We start from the raw sequence: 22,654 nt of genomic DNA, 5'->3' as shown, positions 1-22,654 counted from the left end.
GTTATAAAATTTTTAAACAATTTAATTATATATGATTTTTATTCGTAAGTCGATATCCATTTTCTTCAGGAAAAAATGTCTTAAAAGTTTTAACAATACGTTTTCGTTGGAAAAAAGCCTCAATTTTATTTTTGTTAACATATATCGATTTTTATTGACTTTATATCAAATCGTAAACTTGTATTGACTTTGTCAATTTAGACACATCGTTAAGCCCCTAAACGAAACAAATAAACGGGTTATGTTTTAGTTAATAAACAAAACGAATCGGTTTTCATATGGAAATTTTGGGAGAATAAAAGCGATTTGGGAATTTTGTTATGCCTTCAAACGACGTCGTTTTGCTCATAAACGGGAGTTCAATAACGAAATCGAAGCACCGTATTTCTGTTCCGTTTCATGACTTAACGTTGGACCCAAATTAGCAAACTCAACAAATATTTACGATTTATTAGAGAATTTAATAGAAGTTGGTTATTTATATGGAAAGTTAAGACTTTTTCAAAGAAAATGCATAGTTGAGAATTTTTATGAATTTCTTTTTTTCTTTTTTTTTTTTTTTGTAAGAGAGGGGAAGACAATTGTCTTCCACATTTTATTACGAACTAATTAAAAAGGAATTACAACCGAACATGACGTGGACTTTCTGTCCCAACCGAATCTGCTAGCATAATAGGATGAACAACACTAGGACAAGAATCAAATGAATGAAAACCTAACTGCAACGAGAACGCATAGTTCGCTAATCCGTCTGCAAGACGATTAGCCTCCCTATACACATGAGTAACCCGGACTATCCAGTCCCTTGAGAAAGAGCCATGGCACAAGCGTACCAGGAATGCCAGCGGATGAGCATCACTTATCCCTGACTTTAGAAATCCCACCACCAACTCAGAATCCACCTCCAACTCCACTCGCCTAAAACCTCGCTCCCAAGCGATCAACAGGCCATAGTAGACTCCCCACAACTCCGCCAACGGAGCCGAACATATGCCAATGTGGAGCGCAAATCCACCTAACCAGCGCCCTGCCTCGTCTCTAATAACTCCTCCAGCCGACGCCGGTCCCGGATTACCCCGACTAGCACCATCCGTAGACACTTTAACCCAACCTTCCCCCGGCTTCTTCCATGAGATCATTCTCTCCACTCTCCCTGTGGCTTGTGAAGAGACCGTCACCAACTTATGCGCTTCCAAGACCTCCGTAGCTAAGTCCTTGAGAAAACGCACCCGATCACGACACTTACCAACCTCTCCAAACACATACCCGCACCTCCACTTCCATCCCCACCAAACCGCAATACTAAACAGAGTCGACCAATCCCCCGGGCTAGAGCATGGTCTATCCCCCAAATTATCGAACAACCATTCTAGTAAAGATTTTTCAAAGAAGGCTTGTCTCTCCCGCGGCGGTACTAACCGTGACCAAATGCCTGCCATCGCCGGACAGTCTCTCAAAATATGTATGATAGACTCAAAGTCACCTTTACATACTTGACACACCGCACTATCTCCAATATGGCGTCTCACTCTCTCCACATTTGTCATTATCACTTGGTGACTTACCAGCCAAAGGAAGACCCGTATCCTCTCTGGTATCACCACTGCCCATATCCTCTTAAAAAACCGCTCCATACATGGTGTAGGTTCTGTCTCCCGCCTCAACAACTCGTAAGCAGAACTGACAGTAAACTCCCCATTCGGGTTTCCTTGCCACGAAATCTTATCTTCCAAACCCAGCACTCCCTTAATAACCACTGCATTCAAACGGTAAAGCACATTAACCGGTAATACCTGCCCCAACCGCGCCATGTCCCAGCCCGAGCCCTCTGACCAATACTCCTCTACTCGTGCCTCCATATCCAACGCATCAATCGGGCCTGTAACATGTGATAACAACGGTTCCCCTAATTGATATCAACTGAAAAGAAACTACAAACAAAAACAAAAAGAAACACATACAAATCATAAAGAGCCTGTTTTCCCCACAACTACAAGTAGATTAGGACAAACTTTTGATGATACCAAATTACCAATTACAGCTTTGAATCGAGTCTTACGTTGACACCAAAGGAATTCATGCATATCATGATTTGAAGGCTAGCTTCGACACCAAATGGAAAAGAAATCTGCAATTCTCCGAAAATGATGAGTCTCCTTATTTGTAGCATTTTGCATGCTTATCTCGAATGAACTATTTTCACTGAAAACCGTTCAATGAACCGTTGAATAATCGAGAACTGCAAATACATTTATATCGAGAAAACTAATGTAATTTAAAATGGCTATAAACCACCAAGAACATAAATAACTTCAAACCTCATGCCCTCTTGTTCCTATTCTCTTACATAAATATATGTGCAACAATACTAGAGTGAAAGGTATGACACAGTTTTCCAGCCAGATAAGGGACTCAAAAAAATAGCAAGTTAATTAAACTTGACAATTTATTATTTCTTGGAATTTAGAAACTAAGATACAATCTTGTGGACATGTGATGTAAATATACTAGGCAAAATCAAGAAAAATGAGCCAAAGAAAAGATGTACGAGAGCAGTGGTTGGAAACTATGGACATCAATTAGTCCATTCTTTCATAAATGGTGACTGCTGAAAGTCGTTGATTAAGGGTCAATGCAATTCCAACAGTGGAATCTTGGTTTAGTTAAACAAAAAAAAATCAAACAAGTTTAACCAGACCGAAAATAACATAATGGATGGTTTTACCATTGAAGTTATTGAGTAGAATAAGTTCAAAGAGAAGAAGCTGATTAATTGGTAGCTAAGGAAGCAGAAGTAATTGGATAGATGACGCAGAGGGAAGTAGAGAACAAGAGCTTTTCGTAGATCAATGGATTACGAGAAGAACTTGTTGCTAAGAACACTTGATTGCTTGTAGAGAAAGCAGAGGAAGTTTGAAGACTTGTTATAAAAGAAAACCCCTAGCTTAAAAAAGAAGTAAAACCGTCAAAAATATTAAAACACCAACTAAAAAGGATTAAAAGCCCAAAGATAAAAGACATGAAGTCTCATAATGTTGATGCATCAGGTCACCGGGGGTAAAGAAAAATTCTCCCTCAAATTTTTGTTGTGATCCTTGTCCACATAAGGAACCAAATGCTTAACGTTGAAGAAGTACGTGGTATGCATATCTGTAGGTAATCAAAGACGGTACGCATTGTTATTTATCTTTTCTATTACCTCTGAATGTTTTTATTTTTTGTGATTAAAAATTAATAACAATTACCAATTGAACTTTAATTAAAATAATGAAGCATTAAATAATTTTTTAAAAAATAATTTATGTTTTCTTTCTTATTTTAATATTTTTGATTTAATCTTTTTTCTTGCATATAATAAAACGAGAAATAGGGATAGTCACTACTAAAACAAATAAAATTATGAAAAACTTAAAATGCAATACAATACGCGAATAACCGCACAACACAACTAATATCATAACTTAATTAGTACAATATACTCAACTCATAAACAACAAAACTCTTAAATCACTAAAATCACGGGGTTTTGTTTCGTGTCCAAATCAAATAAAATAAGTCTTTATTTGTAGAGTATGAAAATAATGAGTTTTGGTATAGAAAATCAATTTAAATAAAGATTTACTATATATAATTTATCTCAAATAATTCGGGTGAAAATAAACTATCAAAAATTTCAGAAGCCAATAAAAACACAACATGTGTCCCAATCCATATTTTTCTGCAAAACAACCCTCTAAGTCAATTTCTTTTGCAAGTTTATCCTCCAAATCTGTATTATGCAAGTCAACCCCACAATCTCAAAAGTCACTCGCAATACAGCCCTCCCGTGTAGCGATGACGTGGCACTCGATAACTCCGTTTGAAAACATAAGGGTTTTGTGCAAAAAACTTTCCATGTAGTTTTTTTTTGCAAGACAAACCTCCATGTCAAATAAATACAGGTCAAACCACAATCTCAAAAGTCACCCGCAATATAGGCTCTTTCGTGTATGATGACGTGGCAGTATATCAAAATTCAACCAAAATTCAACCAAGATTCAACGAAGATTTCCGATCATGTAGAAAACAATTCAACAAACACTTACATCAAAATTTTGACATGTGTAGAATAGCCTTCTATAGCCTTCCCCGGTTCGTCGTTGTCCGAAAAGGTTATGGAAGGCTATTCTACACATGTCAAAATATTGATGTAAGTGTTTGTTGAATTGTTTTCTATATGATCGGAAATCTTCGTTGAATCTTGGTTGAATATTGGTTGAATTTTAAGTGATTCATATAAAGTTTTGAATTTTGGTTGAATTTTGATAGACTAGAGCATGTCACTATGAAAATGGTGGGATGAGGCTATGATAGTTGTTTTGCAGAAAACCTTATATACTACCACTAATTTATGTGTCCAAATAGTATGTGCCACATGGCTTTATTGGGCTCCATTTATATGGATTCAACAATTTCAACAAGTCATTGCACCACTTGAATAAAAAACCTTCAACATGCCATTGTACGTAGTCGACTACAGATGAAGAGTTTTTATTTTTTTTTCACACAATATAAAAATAAATATATTTTTCATAATTGTACTTTTTAATAAATATAGGTTTTAACAAAACATTTAGTTTCTTTAGAAGGTCATTAAAACTTTAAATTTAAGACTTTAAATCCAAAACAAACATTCATATATATAAGAAATTTGAATTAGTATACACTATACACTATACATTTGAAACACAAAATTACAACATAATTAATATAATTATATCATATTCAAATCAAAAAATTGTTTTAGTCAATAATTTATTTTGAAATAAGTTATTTCTTATAACAAATTTAAGGTTATGTTTTGAATTAGCATTTCTCAAGTAATATAAGTAAGATAATAATAATGTATAGTCTTATAGCTCTATGGTGCATTATAATCTTATTCTTTATGGTTCATGAGAAGTCTTTTGATCGTCGCTAGGAGTTGCCTAAATTGCACTTCTAGTTAATTAACATTAAAGTACTTATAAGAAAATGATACTTTTTTGTTCAACAAAGGAAATGTTCGTTGTCAATAATTACGCTATGTACTTTATACGGCACACATAAGCTTAATACACATTACACGAATACCGAATATAAGCAATTGAAAAATAGCACCATTGTTGGCAGAAGAGGATACAAAAGTGTCAAAGGTGCTGTTTTTAAGACCTTTTGTCCAATGCTCGAAAAAACTTTATGTATATAAAAAGAACAACACTCGTGTTACCATGATTGTTGGAATTAAGATAATCTTATTGAGCTCTCTTACAGCTTCCAAAAGACACTAGTATTAGTGTCAAATTAAACATAGACTATACATGAAGAAAGTATTTAATGAAAAAGTGGTCTCTCTTGTCGGCCAATTGACATCATCTTTACTAAACCAAACACCTAAGCAGCCTCATTGATCTTCTCTTATATACAATCATCTCTTTCCCTCTCTCATTAATCACTTGATCATATTTGTATCAATCTTCACTTGATCAATCTTCGCACGACGATTAAGATGACGTCGTTTGTTTGGTGCAAACAAATCTGTATGTTCTTGGCTCTTTTCTCATTTCTTGTACTAGTCTCAGAGGCTTCAAGATTCCCTCAAGTCCATTGGGAACAAATGCTACCAAAGAAGCTTCCTGTTCCTTCTTCTGCTCCTTCCAAAGGCACCAATTCTATCAGCAAATCCTCTTCTACGTCTTCCCTAAATACCAATTCCTTCAGCTCCTTTACATCTGATGGAAAAGTTTAGGTTGATTCTTTGGGAGATCATTCACTCTGCTGACTTATATCGCGAGCGGAAAAAGGAAAGGGAAAGGAAAACGGCATATTCTCCATTTACTGATCCAGCCCTTATTAACCTTACAATACTATCAACTTAGCTCCATTGGAGATTGTTGCCAAGGAGAGAAAGTGAAAAAGAGAAGTATAATCGTCTCCTTATTCTTCTCCAAGATTTTATTAATTTCACAGCGGAAACCGTAGAAGCATAGAGTAGATATGGCAATCTATGTATATGTATATCACCTTCATTGTCCTGAAAATTTATCCCTTGTAAATGACTTATAGAATTTAATTAAGACTAATAATCTTATTTCTTTTGCTGAAATGTAAACCTTCATTCCAAGAAAAATAAAATATATATCTTTTTACAACTAATTATTGCTTAGTAAGAGTATAATGTTTTAGTGAAAGTAGAAGTGTTTGAAATGTAGGCAGAAGCATAATTGAAGAAAAAGGGAGCTGAGAAAGATAGAGATAAAAAAAAACAGAACATCAGATTTTGGTTTGAAACCAGAGTTGGAGCATGTCTGCGCGACTAGAGGCAAGTTGTCATTAATAGATCGTCCAAGCTCTAATTGAGAACCATCTCTTCATAAAATTTTCTTATTAATGATTATTCGTTGATCTTGAAGTTCTAGGAAAATCAGCCAATTTAAACGTGTTGTCTTAAATATAGCTGAAGCTACACGAATTTCAGGAATTGTAGGGAAAAAAAAAAAGACACTACATTTCATGTCTGGGAGCTAAAACATGTGACAATTCGCATTTTACAAATTTTTTATTGTTTCATTGGCACGTAACATTTTTCACATCCTCTATGCTATCATGATTTGAAAGTATTCATCAGAAGAAAACTACACGTAAAAAAAGAGTGCTCTGTTTCGTTTTGCTTAATCCTCTGGACTCTCATAGTTCATCCTTGGATGCTTCTCATTTCCTTTGTTCCGCTGCTGCAGAGCAAATCTGTAGGTTCTTAAGTTGTATTTTACATAATCTGCAGAAACCATTTAAAGTCATACACTATATGAAACAGTTTGATCTTGGAAAAGAATTATGAATTGTCTAAAAGATTACCCGCATTCGTTTACTACTTCTCTCGCTGTCTTGACACTCTTCACTGCGATCAGTCTCAAGTCCAGGATCATTATCTTCGTTGTCTTCACATTCTTCACTGTAATCATACTCATCGCCAAGATCACTACTATCATGATCTTCATACTCTTCACTGTAATCAGTTTCAATTCCAAGATAACTACTATCGCGGTCTTCATACTCTTCACTATAATCAGTCTCATTTCCTAGATCACTATCATCGGTTTCTTCATACTCATCACTGTAATCAGTCTCATTGCTTGGATCATCATCATCACTGCTAATTTCATCGTCCTCAAAGAGTCGTATACCACATCCTTTTAGTTTGTGGTGCTTGTAGTTATCGTAAAGATGAAATTGTATATCCACGTGATCATAGTCGAGTTCAGCTAGAGGAGCATTGACTTCTTTAAGCGGGAAACAACAGTCGAATATGTACACATAATTGTCCGTCTTAGATGCTGAGAAGCGATGTGGCTGATCAGTATAATCAAAGTAGTTCCCACATGTGCCTCTTAACCGACAACAAACCTGGATATTTATCTTATAACGACGAGCTGGGAACAAAAAATTTGGATCAACCACGGCACACGCCTTAAATCTGAAGCATTGTTGAGAGAATGATGTGTCAAGGAGAGGGATGACCATGGAGCTACCGATAGTTCGGTGAGTGAAATACAAAGGCACTTCCTCACCTAGCAAGATCATTTTCTTGAAAAGTAATTGTTGTCTAATGAGAGCTTCTTGATTCAGCTTGTAGCAGTTGATGAATATGAGCTCAACTTGTTGGACACAATTATTTGGAAGAGAAGAGGAAGCCTCATCAGGAACTTGTAGCTTATATAAGTCTTCTTCGGTTCCGACCGGACTTAAATAGTCATTCCATCTAGCTTTAGTCAATCTTCCACAATCTGAAAAGTCAACACTCTTGAGATGTTTTAGTTTAGAAATGTTTAGGAATACATGTTCTAACATGTCACATTTTCCCATTAATAGGTATTCGAGCTTAGAGAAGTTCTCGATCCACCAAGGAACTTCTTCAATCGCTGTTTGGCTTAGATCAAGCTCTGAGATGTTGGTTGAGATATCCGGAAAAATCTTTAACCGTGAGCATCTAGCTAGATTGATGCGTTTGAGAGATTGAAGGTTGACGTCGTTTGGAAAAGTCTCCAGATTTGTGCATCCTGACATGTCCAACTCGGCCAAATTATGGAGGTTCCTAATAGTGGAAGGAAGCTCCACCAAACTTAAACATTCTCTAAGATTCAATATCAACAGATTGGATGCCATTGAAAGATCTGGGATTTCTTTCAGGTTTTTAGAATCTCGCAAATCCATAGTTTTAAGAGATGTAAGTACCTGAAAAAAATACAAAGCAAAATGAAATGATTATAATAATAAAAAAAACTAAAATAAGTCACTTGGGAGGAACCATAATAAATGCTGATCTCCGACATGAGAGGATGTACGACCTATGACCAGAACCTCTTAGTAATTAAAAAAAAAAACTAAAATAAGTTTTTTTTTTCTAATAAACCCTGAGAGTTCTTGGAACTTCAGACTTTTTGACTTTAATATTCCAATTTAGAAAATAAGTCTCCTTATCAAATGGAATTTAAACCCGGACACAAGAGAACCTACATCTTGTATTGCCCACTAAGCGATAACCGTTTTGTAAATTTCTAACCATAATAGTGGTGTTGCCTATATATATATTCACTTTTCTTCTTGACCATAGAAGATTGGAGAGATTTTAGAAAGAGACGTACGTACCTTCACGCCATCCCACAATTTCACACTCGTCATTCCCTGAATTATAAGATAAACAAGATTCTCTAGATGCAAGTTAGATGGGAATTTCTCAACTGCTAATAGATTTAGGGTTAGCTCTGAGATGTTGGTGGATAAGGCAGGAAAAATCTTCAAACGTGAGCATCCATTGAGAATGAGGTGAGAGAGAGATTTGAGGTTAATATCAGCAGGAAGAGTCTCCAAATTATGGCACCCTAACATGTTCAAATACGTAAGTTTATTGAGATTCCCAATAGTGGAAGGAACCTCAACCAAACTCAAGCAATAGCCAAGAGACAACGTCTCTAGACTTGTTGCTAGCGAGAGATCTGGGAACTCTTTCAGGTTTTGAGATCCAAACAAATTGATAGTCTTGAGGCATTGAAGTGGCTGAACCAAAATCAAGAAACAAAAGCAAAGTATGAGTACATTGAGAGGATTCTTAATTTTGCAACTAATATAACAACTTACCATCACTCCTTCCCACAACTTCTCGAGCTTGCTCCCCGTCATTATAAGTTTAACAAGATATTTAGGAAAAAATTCAGAAGGCATACATCTCATTGGAAACCTTTGCCAACTTAGTAATCTGAGTGTATTGGGTAAATAGTTGAATTCTTTGGGTAAGAGCAATTTGTCTTCTTTTTCTGATATTTTTGTATTTGTGTAAAGTTTTAGAAAACGGAGATTACGCATTCCTTTGAAGGCGTCTACATGTAGATGCAACTCATCAATCTCATCTATATCCAGTGATATACCTAAGACCTTTTTTGTACCCTGAAATATATAATATTAATAAAAATATATTAAATCTTTGCTTAACAAATAGCATGTTTATCTTATAGAGTTACTTATGATTTATGAAAGGAGTACAAAGAACTTACACTGCAATCATCTAGGACATCGTAAATATCCTTCCCATCCACTAGAAATTCTCGTTTTCTAGGATCATCAACAGACTGTGCTCGAACAATTTCTCTACCCGTTTCTTGTAACAAACAATGCATCTCCACAGTTTTCTGCTTTGGTTTTATACGTATGAGGGACTTATCGACAAGGTTTATAAGCCCATTAGTGACATTCAAGCCACTATCTGCAAGCAGTTTCTTGATGTCACTGCATGTCTCAAAGTTAAAAATACATGCGATATGACGAAATATCGCCTGATCGTCTTTGCTATCCAACCCGTCGTAGCTGACTCTAAGTGTTTTCTCAATTTTCCCGTCTAGTTTATTACGAAATCCCGGCATCATTTCCATCCAAATCTCCTTATTCCTACCCCGCAAATAAGAGCCCAAAATGTTAAGACCCAAAGGAAGACTCCCTGCACGTTGTACAACTTCATAGGAAAGCTCTATAAAACCATTAGGTGGAGAGTTTTGCCTAAAAGCAGACCGACAAAACATCTTAATAGCAAGGTCTTTTGACGGGAGAAGAACCTCATAAATATTATCAATCCCATAAGCCCTTAAGAGATGCTTATCTTTTGTAATCACAATGATTCTACTTCCATCCCCAAACCACTGAGTTTGACACGCCAAGGCTTCTAGCACCACTTGATCATCCAAATCATCAATAAAGAGAAGAACCTTCATGTTCTTCAGCCTCTCTTTCACCGCATCTAGGTGATTTATCTCCAAGTTTTTTTTGTCTAAAAGTTTAGACAAAAACTTTTCTTGCAAATGCAACTTCAAGTTATAGTCGTCCGGGTTGGCTCTACTATAAATATCCATACTCTTAGATATGAAAGCTCGGTCTATAAAAACTCTACCTTGAAAATGACGATAGAGTCGATTGAATAAAGCTCTTGCAATGGTTGTCTTGCCAATTCCCGTAGCACCCCATATACCAACCATCCTCACTTCCTGAGATTCCAAGCACAACAATACACTCAGTTCTTTGATATGCTCTTCGATGCCAAAAAATTCGTCAAAATCTTTGGATGGTGTTAACTTCATCAATTTATCCAAAACGTTATTCGCGATTTCTTCAATCAATTTTGCTTCGTCATTCCTAACAAGAAAAAACATGAGCAGTCAAATTGCAAGAAGGAACATTTATTTAAGATATATAAACAATATTAATGGGATTAAAAATCTCTTACGGTTTCCCAGTATGATATCCAGCAATATTTGCCACATTGGTCAACGCTTCACGCCAACGTTGTATCTCATCCTTTGTTCTGTTCTTGCAAGTCTTCTTAAAAGACTCTCCAAATTCTCCCTCTTGTTTCCTAACATCAGAAGGATCCAAATCGTAGAAAATTGGTATAACAATTTGTTCCATATGTTCCTGGCATTTCACAATCTCTAACAACTCATTCAAACACCAGCTGGAAGAAGAGTAGTTTTTGGAGAACACAACCACCGCGATCCTCGAATCCTTTATCGCCTTTATAAGCTTGGGACCAATTGAGTGGCCTCTCTCAATCTCATTGTCTTTGAAAGCAATGATCATTTTCCGGTCTAGCTCCTTGAAAAAGTGGGTGAGGAAAGTTACACGGACATCTTCCCCACTGAAGCTCGTGAAAACGTCGTAACCCGAGTTACGAGAAGAAGAGGAGGAAGAATTAGCCATTAGAATTTTGTTTTTTTTTTTGGAAGGAACGATCTTGAGAAGAGAAACTCAAGAGGAAAAGAAGAAAGTCAACGACGTCCGTTTTCTCTGCACGAGAGGGAATGAGTTTAGTTAGTCTTCGAAGACTTTTAAGTAACTTATCATATCAATGTTTGATTTATTTTTCTACCAATAATTGGCTTTAATAAAATGAATCCAAGTCGGATCCCATAAACAATCTTAGGTACGCTCGGCTTTTGTGTTATCTTTTTTTTCTTTCTTTGGTATTTTATTGACAGGCTCGTTTCATTAGTTTTCCACTTACTAACATAATGATATAAATTTTTTTTTAAAGAAACGATATTAAAAAAAAAAATCAAACTGTATCACTAAATTCTAAAATAACAAATTATTTTAAACGGTATCAACACAACATGCCCTAATCATGCTTTAAAACGTATTAGAAATACTTGTAGAAACAGAGAAAGACACTACTTGGCGATCGCATAGAGGTGTAGCATCCGTTGCTGATACTGATATCAGAAGCTCCGCCGTCTTAGGCTTGACAAGTTTAAATGCAGCGGTTGTGGTTGCGGCTGTGGGATTTTGCGGAAGCAGGCAGTTGCAGTTTCAAGCGTTATTTAGCGTTTTGACTGATTTGTTTTGACTGACTAATGCATAATAGAAAACACTTTAACATAAAAAAGAAAACCAAATTTATAAATAAAACACCAAAACTAATTAACTAAAACGTCATAAGTGTGGCCTAACCATAGTCACGTTTTGAGATCCAAATAGAAGGCATACATCTCATTGGAAACCTTTGCCAACTTAGTATAGTAATATGAGTGTATTGGGTAAATAGTTGAATTGTTTGGGTAAGAGCAATCTGTCTTCTTTTTCTGATATTTTTGTATTTGTGTAAAGTTTTAGAAAACGGAGATTACGCATCCCTTTGAAGGCGTCTACATGTAGATGCAACTCATCAATCTCATCTATATCCAGTGTATTTGTGTTTTGTTTTTCCTTAATGTTTTTCCTTAATTATCTTATCCAAGATCCGAACATAATTAAATTGAGTCAAAACACGACCCAAATGAATTAAAAACCAAAATCCCCTCTAAAAATGTATATGTGGATATAAAATTATATTACTTCTAGTTTCATCAAGTGTACGCATCTAAAAACAAACCGAAACGAACATAAACCAAACCAAATTAATTTTGATTGAATTTTATTAAAACCGTATTAACCGAATCGAAACAAATCCGAACCAATCCGAACTTAAACCGCAATGCCCACCCCTAAATATTATCAACCATGCATCTTTCCTTGTACGATTTATTCAATGTCTATTTGGTATTAAACCCAAACCTAATCCGGTAGAAAAAGCCAACGACAATCGAATTAGTCACCGGTTCGAGATTATATATATATATATATATAATAAAAGTATCAAATTAATTGTGATCTTCTTCTTCCCCTTTAACCTTCTATCAATTCTTCCAAGACTTCTCCAATCTTCACTCTGAATTCACCTTCTCCTATCAGAAATAAAAAAATTTCTCTGTTTAAATTTCTCAGGTCAGTATTTAATATTTTTCTCTCTTACTTTCAAAGTTGTGTGATTTAGGGATCATGTTCGCTATAAATTTTTTATTCAGATAATTCCATGTGTTTTATCTCGAATTTTTCGGAATCAATGTATGTAAATTCCCTAATCTATTTAAATTTAGGGTTTTGAATCGATCCATCACCTTAAAAGAGTCTCTAGTCAAGCCATTATTCTCTAAATTTTGCTTAAATTTGGTGCAGATTGATTTGTTGATCGTGTTGTTGATCGTATTCATACACATTCATCTCTTGTCAGACTTTCGAGTGAATAACATCTCCATTTTTTCTCATCTTTGACTCTGTTAGACGATGGGATATACGCAGATATATTGGAGAACTTCCTTCACGAACCTTTTTATAAAAATCAAACGTATTCTTACAAATCCAAGTTTATAATTAAAAGCTAGAAGCCACACAGGGCTTGAATTATAAACAAAACCATTCCAAACCAAACGTGAATTAGGAAAAGGACTTGAAAGTAAATTGAAAAGCCACAAGAAACAGAACCATCAAACATGTAATATCGGATACACATGCCGATGAGGAAAGCTGGTCAAGATGCGCTGCATCCAACACACACAACAAAACAATATGAAACATTAGAACACATATTTTCACAAACATTATATCAAAATTCAAAATCTCATCTCTTAATGTATAATACACTTATAGAAATCTCAATTATGTGAAGTGTGATAATAACACATGTAAATTTTACCAATGCAAATCTGGAAAAATGAGAATGCATGAGATTTAGAGTGCCAAGCTACGATAACACAAATACACCCTGAACAAAAAGGAGATAACACATAATCAATATAGAACAACCAATAATTTCTCAGTTTTCTAATCACAATACCACGCAAAAGTTAGTCCCCTTTAGTCTAAATAACAAACTCATAATCAACATAAACAAAAAGAAAAAAGAAAAATACAAACGGAGCTATTCAATTGAAATCCAAAACAAATATGAGATGAATTCAAAACGATGGAGGTATTCAAACAGAACTATTTAATTAATTAATCAATGTTGATAACGCTAACAACAGAATCATCAATCTCACCCTTTTTCAATTCCTCGTGAACCCTCTCTAAATCCTAGATAGACACGAACGATTTAAAAATAATCTAAATCTATTCTAATCCTAGAGGTGCGTTGCTCGACACCTTCCTTGTTGCCATCGACATATATATAGCCTTATTTCCAGTTTAGAGCATCGACAATATTTAGACAGGTTTGATTTGGGTTCTTTTACTACTCCCTCTATTCCTAAAAAGTTGATGTTTTAGCTTTTGTTGTTTGTTTCACAAAGATTGATTTTCTAGCAATTTTATTTTATTTTTATTGACTTATAATAATAAATTGTAAATTTCAAGATACAATGATTATAAATCATTAACTTTCTTACACTACTATTGGTTGATAGTTATTAAAAATATTTAAAATTAAAAAACAATCTTAAAATGATCAAAGAATGATTGAGTTCTTAATATGTGTGACAACTCCAAAACATCAAACTATTAGGAACAGAGGGATTATTTTTCTTGGGCACTTGTTTTATGTACAAACAAAAATAATTGCTGGGTCTGTAACAGAAATCATTATTAGTGCGAGAGAGTGACATGGAAAAAGAAGGATTATTATTAGACGAAAATACTGAGCTGTATTAATCGAAATGTTTTTATTGGATGACGATTTTAATGATGTGTCATGCTGAGAATAGCCAAAAAAGTTGAGGTGTCAGACCTGGAAAGATCCTTAGTGTTTTTATTGTATTGATATTTTGATTATTCTAATATTCATTGCAAAACACATAAGAATCCTAAACTTACCAAAATAATTATTTCAAAATTTTAAATATTAAATTTTGCCAATAAATGTGAACAAAATTTTTAATATTATTACCAGAATTTGATGCATTTAAACTACAAAAAATATTTTCCTACAAAACAAATATAATCAATAAAATCCATAAAACAAATTTTAATAATCTTCTACTAAGTGAACATAAGATGAAGTAAATATTGTTAATAATTAGTGGCTTGGAAAATCATTCAACTCAAGAGAACATGTTTGAAAGATACTTGTAGTCTTAAGAGGAAAAGAGGAGAACAAGAGCACAGTTTAGACCTCAACAAGACGGTGGTGCCCAATTCGGAGATTGGTTTACCTTTTGCCAAGACCTTAACAATTTGGAAGGAGTACATTGAGCGGTCTACTTTTGAAGACCACATTGTCCTCCCTTCGGTCCATTGTTTGAGGTACCTGAAGTCCTACGTGATAGGTTTACGTTAGCATTTATGCAAACTTTTCTCGACTTACCGGAGAAAGCAGAGAATCTGGGGAAGGACTTTCCCATAAGCCGAATATATGTCAACAAAGTGTCTTTTGTCGAGCTAGAGAAGTACAGGTTTGATGTTAAAGAAGCTTTATCATGGATCAAGGAAGTGTTATCAGTCAAACACGGGCAATCAAATATATTCGAGCAAAGAACCATAGCTGAACAAGAGTATGAGCACAACAACTCCACTTTGAGTTTATTTATGTTTTTATTCAATTCAAGACAAAATTTGTAAAGGATTTTGGATTATCACTTCCACAATTTACTACAGAAAACATCAAAAAGCCCAAAACCATTATTGATAATTCAATCATGAAAACGATCAAATACTTTCGGCTAAACAAAATCAACCAAATTGTACCGCGAAATCCTTTGAACAGCCAGAAACATTGTCCAAAAGATATCTCGAAAAGTACTCGCAGGAAAAGTTCTCCAACAACTCACTCCTCGTTGCTTTTCTTCTCTATCATTATTGAACTACGTTTCTCTATATCATAAGTCCTGTTTAAATAGAGGTAAAACATCATGTACATTTGGAATTTTCAATGACAGCAAAACAAATATAAGAGGAAGAAAGCTTACTGGACGAGTAAATTAGGTGCCCCGTTAGATAACGATACCCTACACAAAAGATTCAGATAATCAGTTCTTAAGCCTCTGCAAATTTATTCATCAATGGAGTGGAGACTCATCCAATGTCAAAAAGATGATATCTAATTTCCACAGCTCTAGATTCGCCAAATTTGTAAATTCTCTATGTAGACCAAAAGATTGATTTCAAGGTCGTTTTCGGTTAAAGATGATAAGGTCAAGAGTGATAATGGTTTTGATGCTATTCACATGACAGAAATCTAAAGAATGCTAACCTCAGGAGGGTCAAATTTTGCTCCAAGATTGCTGAGCTTCGCATGGGCTACAGCGTAATCCTTGAAGAATGCATCCTGATCAGCAGCATACTTCTCAGCATAGACCTGCAATTGCAATGCAGTTTCAGTTTTAAAGGCAAAGACTCAGAAAGTTTCTTCGAATTGATATGTTTCAACCTCGGTTTGTTACCTTGAAAGAAGAATCTTCAAAGATGGCAGCATCAGTGGGTAGGACAAGGAGATCTTCATCTCTCTTTTCCTTGATTTCCTGTTATCATAATTATATTAATAGACATCAAAATCGAAAAATGAAGACTATTATTACAAAGTGTAAAGTAAAAGTTATCTTCTGAAAATGCAACCTTGAAGTAAGAATTGTCAAACTTCAGCCACTCTGGTGTCCATGACTGTCCTCCTGGTGCGCCTGGTCCCTCTTTCTATAATGCGAAAAAAACACATTAAGAACTTAACATTCGAAATGTTCTATTCCATTGACGTTCTGCAATCCCAAACATGACAATACGTAATAGAACTGGATAATACCGTGTATTTCGTCTCTGGCTTCCCCCAACCACTACGTTCTGGCCTAGATCTTCCTAACGTGTGAGCCCCAGACAACGCAACTATGTCCTGCATTTACAAAAAAAAAAAATCAATATGGATAATTAACTCACTGATCTTCCATAACTATGATAAAATTACGACCGCAATCACCTTGTCGTCTAGTCCCATTCTGTAAAAAACTTCTCTGAGATGATTAGCAGGTGAAGGAGGACCAGCATCTATAGAACAAACATGCGATATTTGTAATCAGTACAACTTTAATACCCCCAAATAATATAACCAAAGAACGCCCGAAAACACCAGTAAATGAAGAAACTTTACCAGGGAGCCTTCCTTCTTCAGGACAATCCTCAGGACCAGAGGCATCAACTCTTCCATATTTCATCGGTATTTTAGGTCCTCCAGCTTCCTAAAACTACCAAAACTTTAGTAAATCTTTTCATAACCAGTAAAAACTAGGTTAAGAATCATCAACCTCACCTCTATAGCAGTAGCACTAGCCAATTGGAATAAATCAGCATAAGTGATCCCAGAGTACTTCTCTTTGATATCCTTAATCAAGTTTAAAGCATTCACAAGACCTAAACCACACAACAAACAAAGCTTATAGAAACAAACACAAGTAAACGACGTTAATTCGTATTCGTATAAAGTGATATTATACCAGCATTCGCAGCATGCTTAAGCTCAATCTCAAATCTCAAACTTCCATTAGCTCCACCTCTCTGTGGCCATTCCTTAATGTTCTTATTGTATGTACCAGCATCATGCCAACCTAATCGAACCTATGATTCAACACAACGCAACATAATATCAAAAAACCGATAAAACGAATCAGAGAAGTGATTAGTGGAATCAAACGAACCAAAATTGGATGGCAGAATTTGGTGTTGAGAAGCTCTTTGATATCTTCTCTAGCATTTTTTAACTGATCAGGATCTGAAGCTGAACATTTAGTAGTTGCGGCGGTGGAGTTGAAGCTCCGATTCACCGACGAAACTCGATATTTCTTCTGGAAATCCAACAGAAGAATCAAAAATCAGATCGGATTATTTCGAAAATCAGGCTTTAGAAGGATATATATACCTGAGAAAGGGGTGAAGAAGAGAGAAGTGGAGAAGAGACGAGAGATCTGGCGAAGGAGAGAGAAGTGAAAGCGGAGAGAGTGAGAGTGGATCTGGTGGAGGAGGAGGAGCGGAGGAGACGAGAAGCGGCGGTGGTAGAACGGAGAGAAGAAGACATTGTTGTTGCGGTGGTTTTGGGACGAGATAGGAGGGTTCCGTTGAGTGTGAGAAACACACGCTCTGTCATTTTTTGGGGTATAATAGTAATTTTGGTTTTAAGAGTCGGAGGAAGAGATTAGCGGCAATGGATACGGCCACGATACTTAAGGGTTTTGAGTTAATTGTTTATCAACTTTGATTTCGCCTCTTTACATATTTTTCCAAGAGACTAAAGTTCACCTACCACTTATGCACTAAGGCTTTTTTTATTTTAAGAGTTAATTAGGTAGATGGAGTGGAAATGTGTTGGAAGCAAGGTTTTACTTCAAGAATTGCATCCCTAAATCTCACCAGAAAAAAAAAAAAAAAGAGTTGCACCCCTGAAATCCATATACACAACAAATTGGCTTTTGATCTCTAATAAACATGTTTAGAACTAAACCATCACCTTTTTTTTGTTTCCATAAACACAGGTTCTCCGAACATTTATGTTGATTATTTGAATTCTTATTTGAACGTCACAACTTTTTTGATAGAAAATTTTTAGTTTAGTTCTCGTGAGGATCATCTTAACCATGTTTATGTTTAAGAAAATGCGATATTCGGATGAAATCCGAGGAAATGAGTCATCGTCATCTGACACACGTTGCTGGAGAAAGCGGCACAATCATTATTTTTCTTTTCTTTCTTCTTGTAGATAAAAAAACTTAATTCAATTTTTTTTTTTTTGTCGGCCAAATTTCCATTGATTTAAGCCCAACAAAGGGAAGCCCAACTTAATATTAACTAAGCTCAGCTTAACCTAACCCAATACAATGAGATAAGATTAAGAACAGAAAGTGCCATATAACCTATGTGTCAACATGAGAGACAATAGGAAGAAAACGAATAGCTCCGATGAGATCTTCGACCAAAAACACAGCTCCACCATCGGGCTTCAACACTCTACCATCGCGTAGTTTTTCCACAGATTTTTCCGTTACGAATCCGACAGAGTTTCACAGCTTGTGTCGGCGAATATATTACTCCCACATAAGAAAGGAGCTAAGCAGACAGTTAAACAGATAAAATCTTCGGTTGCACACTGATTTAAAGTTAAGACCCTGTAGAAAGACGAGAAACAAAAGAAAACTACAACATCTGACACAATTCAGAAGGATTAATCCGATTAGATCACAAATTTATTATCAATAAAGAGTTGAAAAACATGAAACTACGTTTCTAATCTGAAATCACATCAGCTGTAATGTTAAGGCTGACTGCTTAGCCCGTTCTTCTAGACTTTTGTTTTCCGAAGTTATTTTTGTAAACACTACTCCTCCTAATTGGACAACCAATCAAGGAGTTTTTTTAATAATTAATGTGTGGTTGACAAAAAAAAAATTCTGAAATCACATCAGCAGAATTCTAATAATGATCAGACAAGAAACCAAAATACACCGGAAGAGAATTCCGATTAAACTGAAGTATCTTTCTCTCTTAAAGATAGAGGTGAGATAAGAGAGAGAAGTTACATGAAAATTACCTATGAGAGAACTAAAATTCAGAATTCAATTTTGATTTCGCCTCTTTATGTAATACAAAAAAAGACTTAAAATTTTTACCTACCCACTTACGCTCATGTTTTTTTTTTTTTTTTGCTTAATTAGATGGACTATAAATGTGTTGAAGTAAGTCAGCCAATATATCTAGTTTCAGTCTCAGTTCAAGTGTTTATATACAACACATTGGGTTTTGGATATCTATTAACCATGTTTAGAACTAAACTATCATCCATGCTCTCGAAAAAAATAGTTGCTTCGAGCAGTCATGTTGATTATTTCTCTTTTGAATGTCGAAAATTTTTAAGAAGTAAAACTTTAATTTTGTTCTCTCGAGGGTCATGTTAACCATGTTTATGTTAAAGGAAAGGCGATATTTAGATGAAATCCGAGGAAATGAGTCTTCTTCATTGACAAGTTGTTGGAGAAAATGGCACAATTGTTGTTTTCTTTTCTCTTTTCTCTCTCCTCCATTAGACAAAAATAAAAATCCATGATCTTTTTATTTCGTTCTGTCTTTTTCTTAATCGAGCTTCATCCTTGGAGACGGGACGAGACAACAAATCAAGGTGATCCTTATTTTATAGCAGATATGAGGTGTGGTGGATCGACGGCTTGAGTTCATGGCGGTCTAGAGATGCCGTCCTTGTCAAATCGGTAACTAGTAGAGGACACCATTGGGATTTTAGAGGAGGCCACTCGAGGCTTGACCGGTTGGATTACGGGTTCGTAGTAGAAGTATTCCCGTCTTAATATATTAATGGGCCCTTAGCAAAATCAAAAGAAATAGAAAAACTCTTAGCAAATAATTTTTTTTTAAAAATAGACCGTTTTTAAATTTTAAATTTGGCTTGGACCTATGGCAAAAACCCATGTTGCCTATGGGTAGAGACGGGCCTGAGATATCGGGTAGTGCATCACTAGGGTTCTCTGCGAGTCATCACACCAGAAACTGAACCAAAGCTCATTCAAATAGGATGCACTATGCGAATCAGACCCGAGAAGGACATACGTTCATTGTGTGAATCATATCAGCCCAACCAGGAGGAGTTAGTCTACAAATCAACTTATTCAAGAAACTTAACTCATCAAGGAATCACGGAGAGGTGGAATTGGTTCAAAAGCTTTCCACATGAGGGAGATATTCAAGTTAAAAGTCAGCAGACTTCCAATGAACCTGATGGAGACCAGCAGCTACGTATTGAAGGATTCCGACCAGAGAAGAAGGATTTAAGCTACGAAGTGAATTTTCCTACATTCTTGACTCATCAGAGGAGCTCGTCGAATTGGAATCAAGTCAAAAACAATTTTGGTTTAGAAGATATTAATTTTCTAAACCAGATGATTCTCAGCTTGCCTTATTTGGAAGCTGACCGGTTTAGTTACTTGCAAACCAGACTTTGGCGTCCAGGAGAGTCTCTAATGCTACAAGAGTATCTTAAGAACATCTCAAGCTTCATTTCCAGCCATTGGATCAGGTGGATTCAATCTTTCCTAATCATACACCAAGAGTTACCATATATGGACCCGAGAGCATTCAAAGCCCAACCCCAACGTCTATCTTCTGATTTGGTGCGACTTAAGGGAGTTATTAGAAGATTAATAAGCCATGGAATCATCCAGAAGCTGTCAAGATACAAGAGCCCACGAATTACTCCTTTTGGCCTAAGCATTCAAAGCCTAACGGCTATATTCTTTCAAGGCACATCTCCACTTGATTTCTTTGATTTATTTCGTGTATTGCTTTCCTATTTTGAGTCATTAGACTGTTGTACCAATCCTAGAGTCGAGCCTATATAAGCTCAAGTCATTTCTTTGTAAAAACGACCCTTAATCGAGATTTTAAAGTTCATAAGAAACATTGTTTTCTTTTCTTCCACAAAGTTGCGAATTCTTTGTGTTTCCTTTCATTAGTTCTTATTTGAGTGAGTCAATTAAGTTCTTTTGAGTCTGCAAATCAAGTTGTTTGAGTGATTCAAACTTCTGGTTTGTTCATTGATTGAGTGAGTCAATCGCATCTATCCATCGTTCCATCCCTTGATTCACGAGAGAGTGCGTTATAGCCAGCTCGTGAATTCCACCTTCCGCAAGTTAAGCTTGGAATCTCTTGATCATTGAGTGATCATAAGTTGGATTGGTTCCAATCTTATATCATTTGGTATCAGAGCCCAATTCATAGACGGCCTGCATGAAAGAATTCAAAGGAAGGTAGAGAGAGCGCAGTATAGTGGAATGCATGAGCTATTGCATCTAGCTGCCCAAGTAGAACAACAGATAAAGCGTAAGACGAACTTCACCAGTCGCAACAAAACATCTCAAACATGGGCGTCTAGCAGCTCAAAGCCTGTAGATAAAGGGAAGAACGTGGAGATTGATTCTCGGTTCAAGAAGAACAATGCTGAGACATCCAAAACCAACAGACCTGAGCAAGGTAAGTTTCCCAATAATAACTCAAGAGCTCGTGATATAACTTGTTTTAAGTGTCAGGGAAGAGGACATTACGCAAGAGACTGCCCCAACCAGAGAGCCATGATCATCACTAATAATGGCGAGTATGAGTCACAAGACGAGCTAGATGATGAAACCATTGAGAAAAGTGATGACATTGAGTATCCAGACAGTGGGGAAACTTTAGTGATTCGAAGGGTACTTAGTGCATTTGTGAATCCTGAGGAGAGAGTACAAAGGGAAAACCTCTTTCACACAAGATGTACAGTGAAAAACAAGGTATGTAATCTTATCATAGATAGCGGGTCTTGTACTAATGTTGCTAGCAAGTATATGGTGGACAGGTTAGGTTTTAAGAAGACTAGACATCCTAGACCATACAGACTACGTTGGCTTAATGATCAAACCGAGCTAAAGATATTCGAGCAAGTGTCTATACCGTTTAGTGTGGGCAAATACCAAGATGAAGTCACTTGTGACGTGGTACCAATGCAAGCGGGACACCTTCTGCTAGGGAGACCATGGCAGTTTGACAGAGCCTCACAACATGATGGACGAACAAACCACTACTCTCTTACACATAATGGTCGTAAGTATAACCTAGCACCTCTTAGTCCTTCTGAAGTTCATGAACTTCAAATTCGGATGAACAAAGAGGTAGAAGTAAGAAAACCAACCCTTTATTTATCTTCTGGAGCTATTTGTAAAACCCTTAGTGCCCAAGGCACTGTGCTACTAATGATGTTTAAAGAGTGTCTAAGCTCAGGTATAAGTGATCTGGAAATTGCACCAACGGTTCAGCCCCTCCTCAACAAGTA

The 22,654-nt window shown here is 35.9% G+C and overlaps 2 protein-coding genes and 1 long non-coding RNA gene across 6 annotated transcripts; all 3 read right to left on the bottom strand.

Moving 5' to 3' along the window:
* Positions 1 to 6,534: 6,534 nt before the first annotated feature.
* LOC9308465 (disease resistance protein RPS6) lies at positions 6,535 to 11,485 on the bottom strand. Of its 4 annotated transcripts, none has more exons than XM_021021788.1 (5): positions 10,787 to 11,485; positions 9,567 to 10,695; positions 8,665 to 9,459; positions 6,874 to 8,250; positions 6,535 to 6,793 (listed from the first exon to the last, which is right to left on the bottom strand). In XM_021021788.1, the coding sequence occupies exons 1-5, from the start codon at positions 11,257 to 11,259 to the stop codon at positions 6,785 to 6,787; spliced, it is 3,783 nt and encodes a 1,260-aa protein (XP_020877447.1). In that variant the 5' UTR covers positions 11,260 to 11,485; the 3' UTR covers positions 6,535 to 6,784. The 4 variants fall into 4 exon arrangements, with proteins under 4 accessions (XP_020877447.1, XP_020877449.1, XP_020877448.1 ...); XM_021021790.1 differs by lacking the exon at positions 6,535 to 6,793 and having other exon boundaries at positions 6,801 to 8,189; positions 8,625 to 9,072; positions 9,154 to 9,459; XM_021021789.1 differs by lacking the exon at positions 6,535 to 6,793 and having other exon boundaries at positions 6,801 to 8,250; positions 8,665 to 9,072; positions 9,154 to 9,459.
* A 1,696-nt stretch (positions 11,486 to 13,181) lies between these two features.
* Positions 13,182 to 14,104, bottom strand: LOC110227512. The gene is made up of 3 exons (XR_002331206.1): positions 13,917 to 14,104; positions 13,571 to 13,639; positions 13,182 to 13,415 (listed from the first exon to the last, which is right to left on the bottom strand). It is a non-coding gene; the product is annotated as an uncharacterized LOC110227512 (long non-coding RNA).
* A 1,261-nt stretch (positions 14,105 to 15,365) lies between these two features.
* LOC9310603 (L-ascorbate peroxidase S, chloroplastic/mitochondrial) lies at positions 15,366 to 18,072 on the bottom strand. The gene is made up of 12 exons (XM_021021818.1): positions 17,711 to 18,072; positions 17,490 to 17,636; positions 17,289 to 17,409; positions 17,105 to 17,205; positions 16,946 to 17,033; positions 16,775 to 16,842; positions 16,604 to 16,690; positions 16,423 to 16,497; positions 16,251 to 16,328; positions 16,061 to 16,165; positions 15,777 to 15,815; positions 15,366 to 15,695 (listed from the first exon to the last, which is right to left on the bottom strand). The coding sequence occupies exons 1-11, from the start codon at positions 17,933 to 17,935 to the stop codon at positions 15,801 to 15,803; spliced, it is 1,110 nt and encodes a 369-aa protein (XP_020877477.1). The 5' UTR covers positions 17,936 to 18,072; the 3' UTR covers positions 15,366 to 15,695; positions 15,777 to 15,800.
* Between the last annotated feature and the right edge of the window lie 4,582 nt (positions 18,073 to 22,654).

This window comes from Arabidopsis lyrata, assembly GCF_000004255.2.
Source record: "Arabidopsis lyrata subsp. lyrata unplaced genomic scaffold ARALYscaffold_6, whole genome shotgun sequence".
NCBI classification, from domain to species: Eukaryota; Viridiplantae; Streptophyta; class Magnoliopsida; order Brassicales; family Brassicaceae; genus Arabidopsis; species Arabidopsis lyrata.
The sequence above is the reverse complement of the archived record's forward strand: the minus strand, read 5'-3'. Positions and strand labels throughout refer to the sequence as shown.

Bases quoted from the DNA above. Each gene is read 5' to 3' on its own strand.
- LOC9308465 (XM_021021787.1), bottom strand. From the start codon at position 11,259: ATGGCTAATTCTTCCTCCTCTTCTTCTCGTAACTCGGGTTACGACGTT. The intron at 9,460-9,566 runs GTAAGTTCTTTG...TATATATTTCAG, and splicing joins ATGTCCTAGATGATTGCAGT to GGTACAAAAAAGGTCTTAGG. The intron at 8,251-8,664 runs GTACGTACGTCT...TATTTTTTTCAG, and splicing joins AATTGTGGGATGGCGTGAAG to GTACTTACATCTCTTAAAAC.
- LOC9310603 (XM_021021818.1), bottom strand. From the start codon at position 17,935: ATGACAGAGCGTGTGTTTCTCACACTCAACGGAACCCTCCTATCTCGT. The intron at 17,637-17,710 runs GTATATATATCC...TTGGATTTCCAG, and splicing joins CTTCTTCACCCCTTTCTCAG to AAGAAATATCGAGTTTCGTC. The intron at 17,410-17,489 runs GTTCGTTTGATT...GTTGAATCATAG, and splicing joins AATTCTGCCATCCAATTTTG to GTTCGATTAGGTTGGCATGA.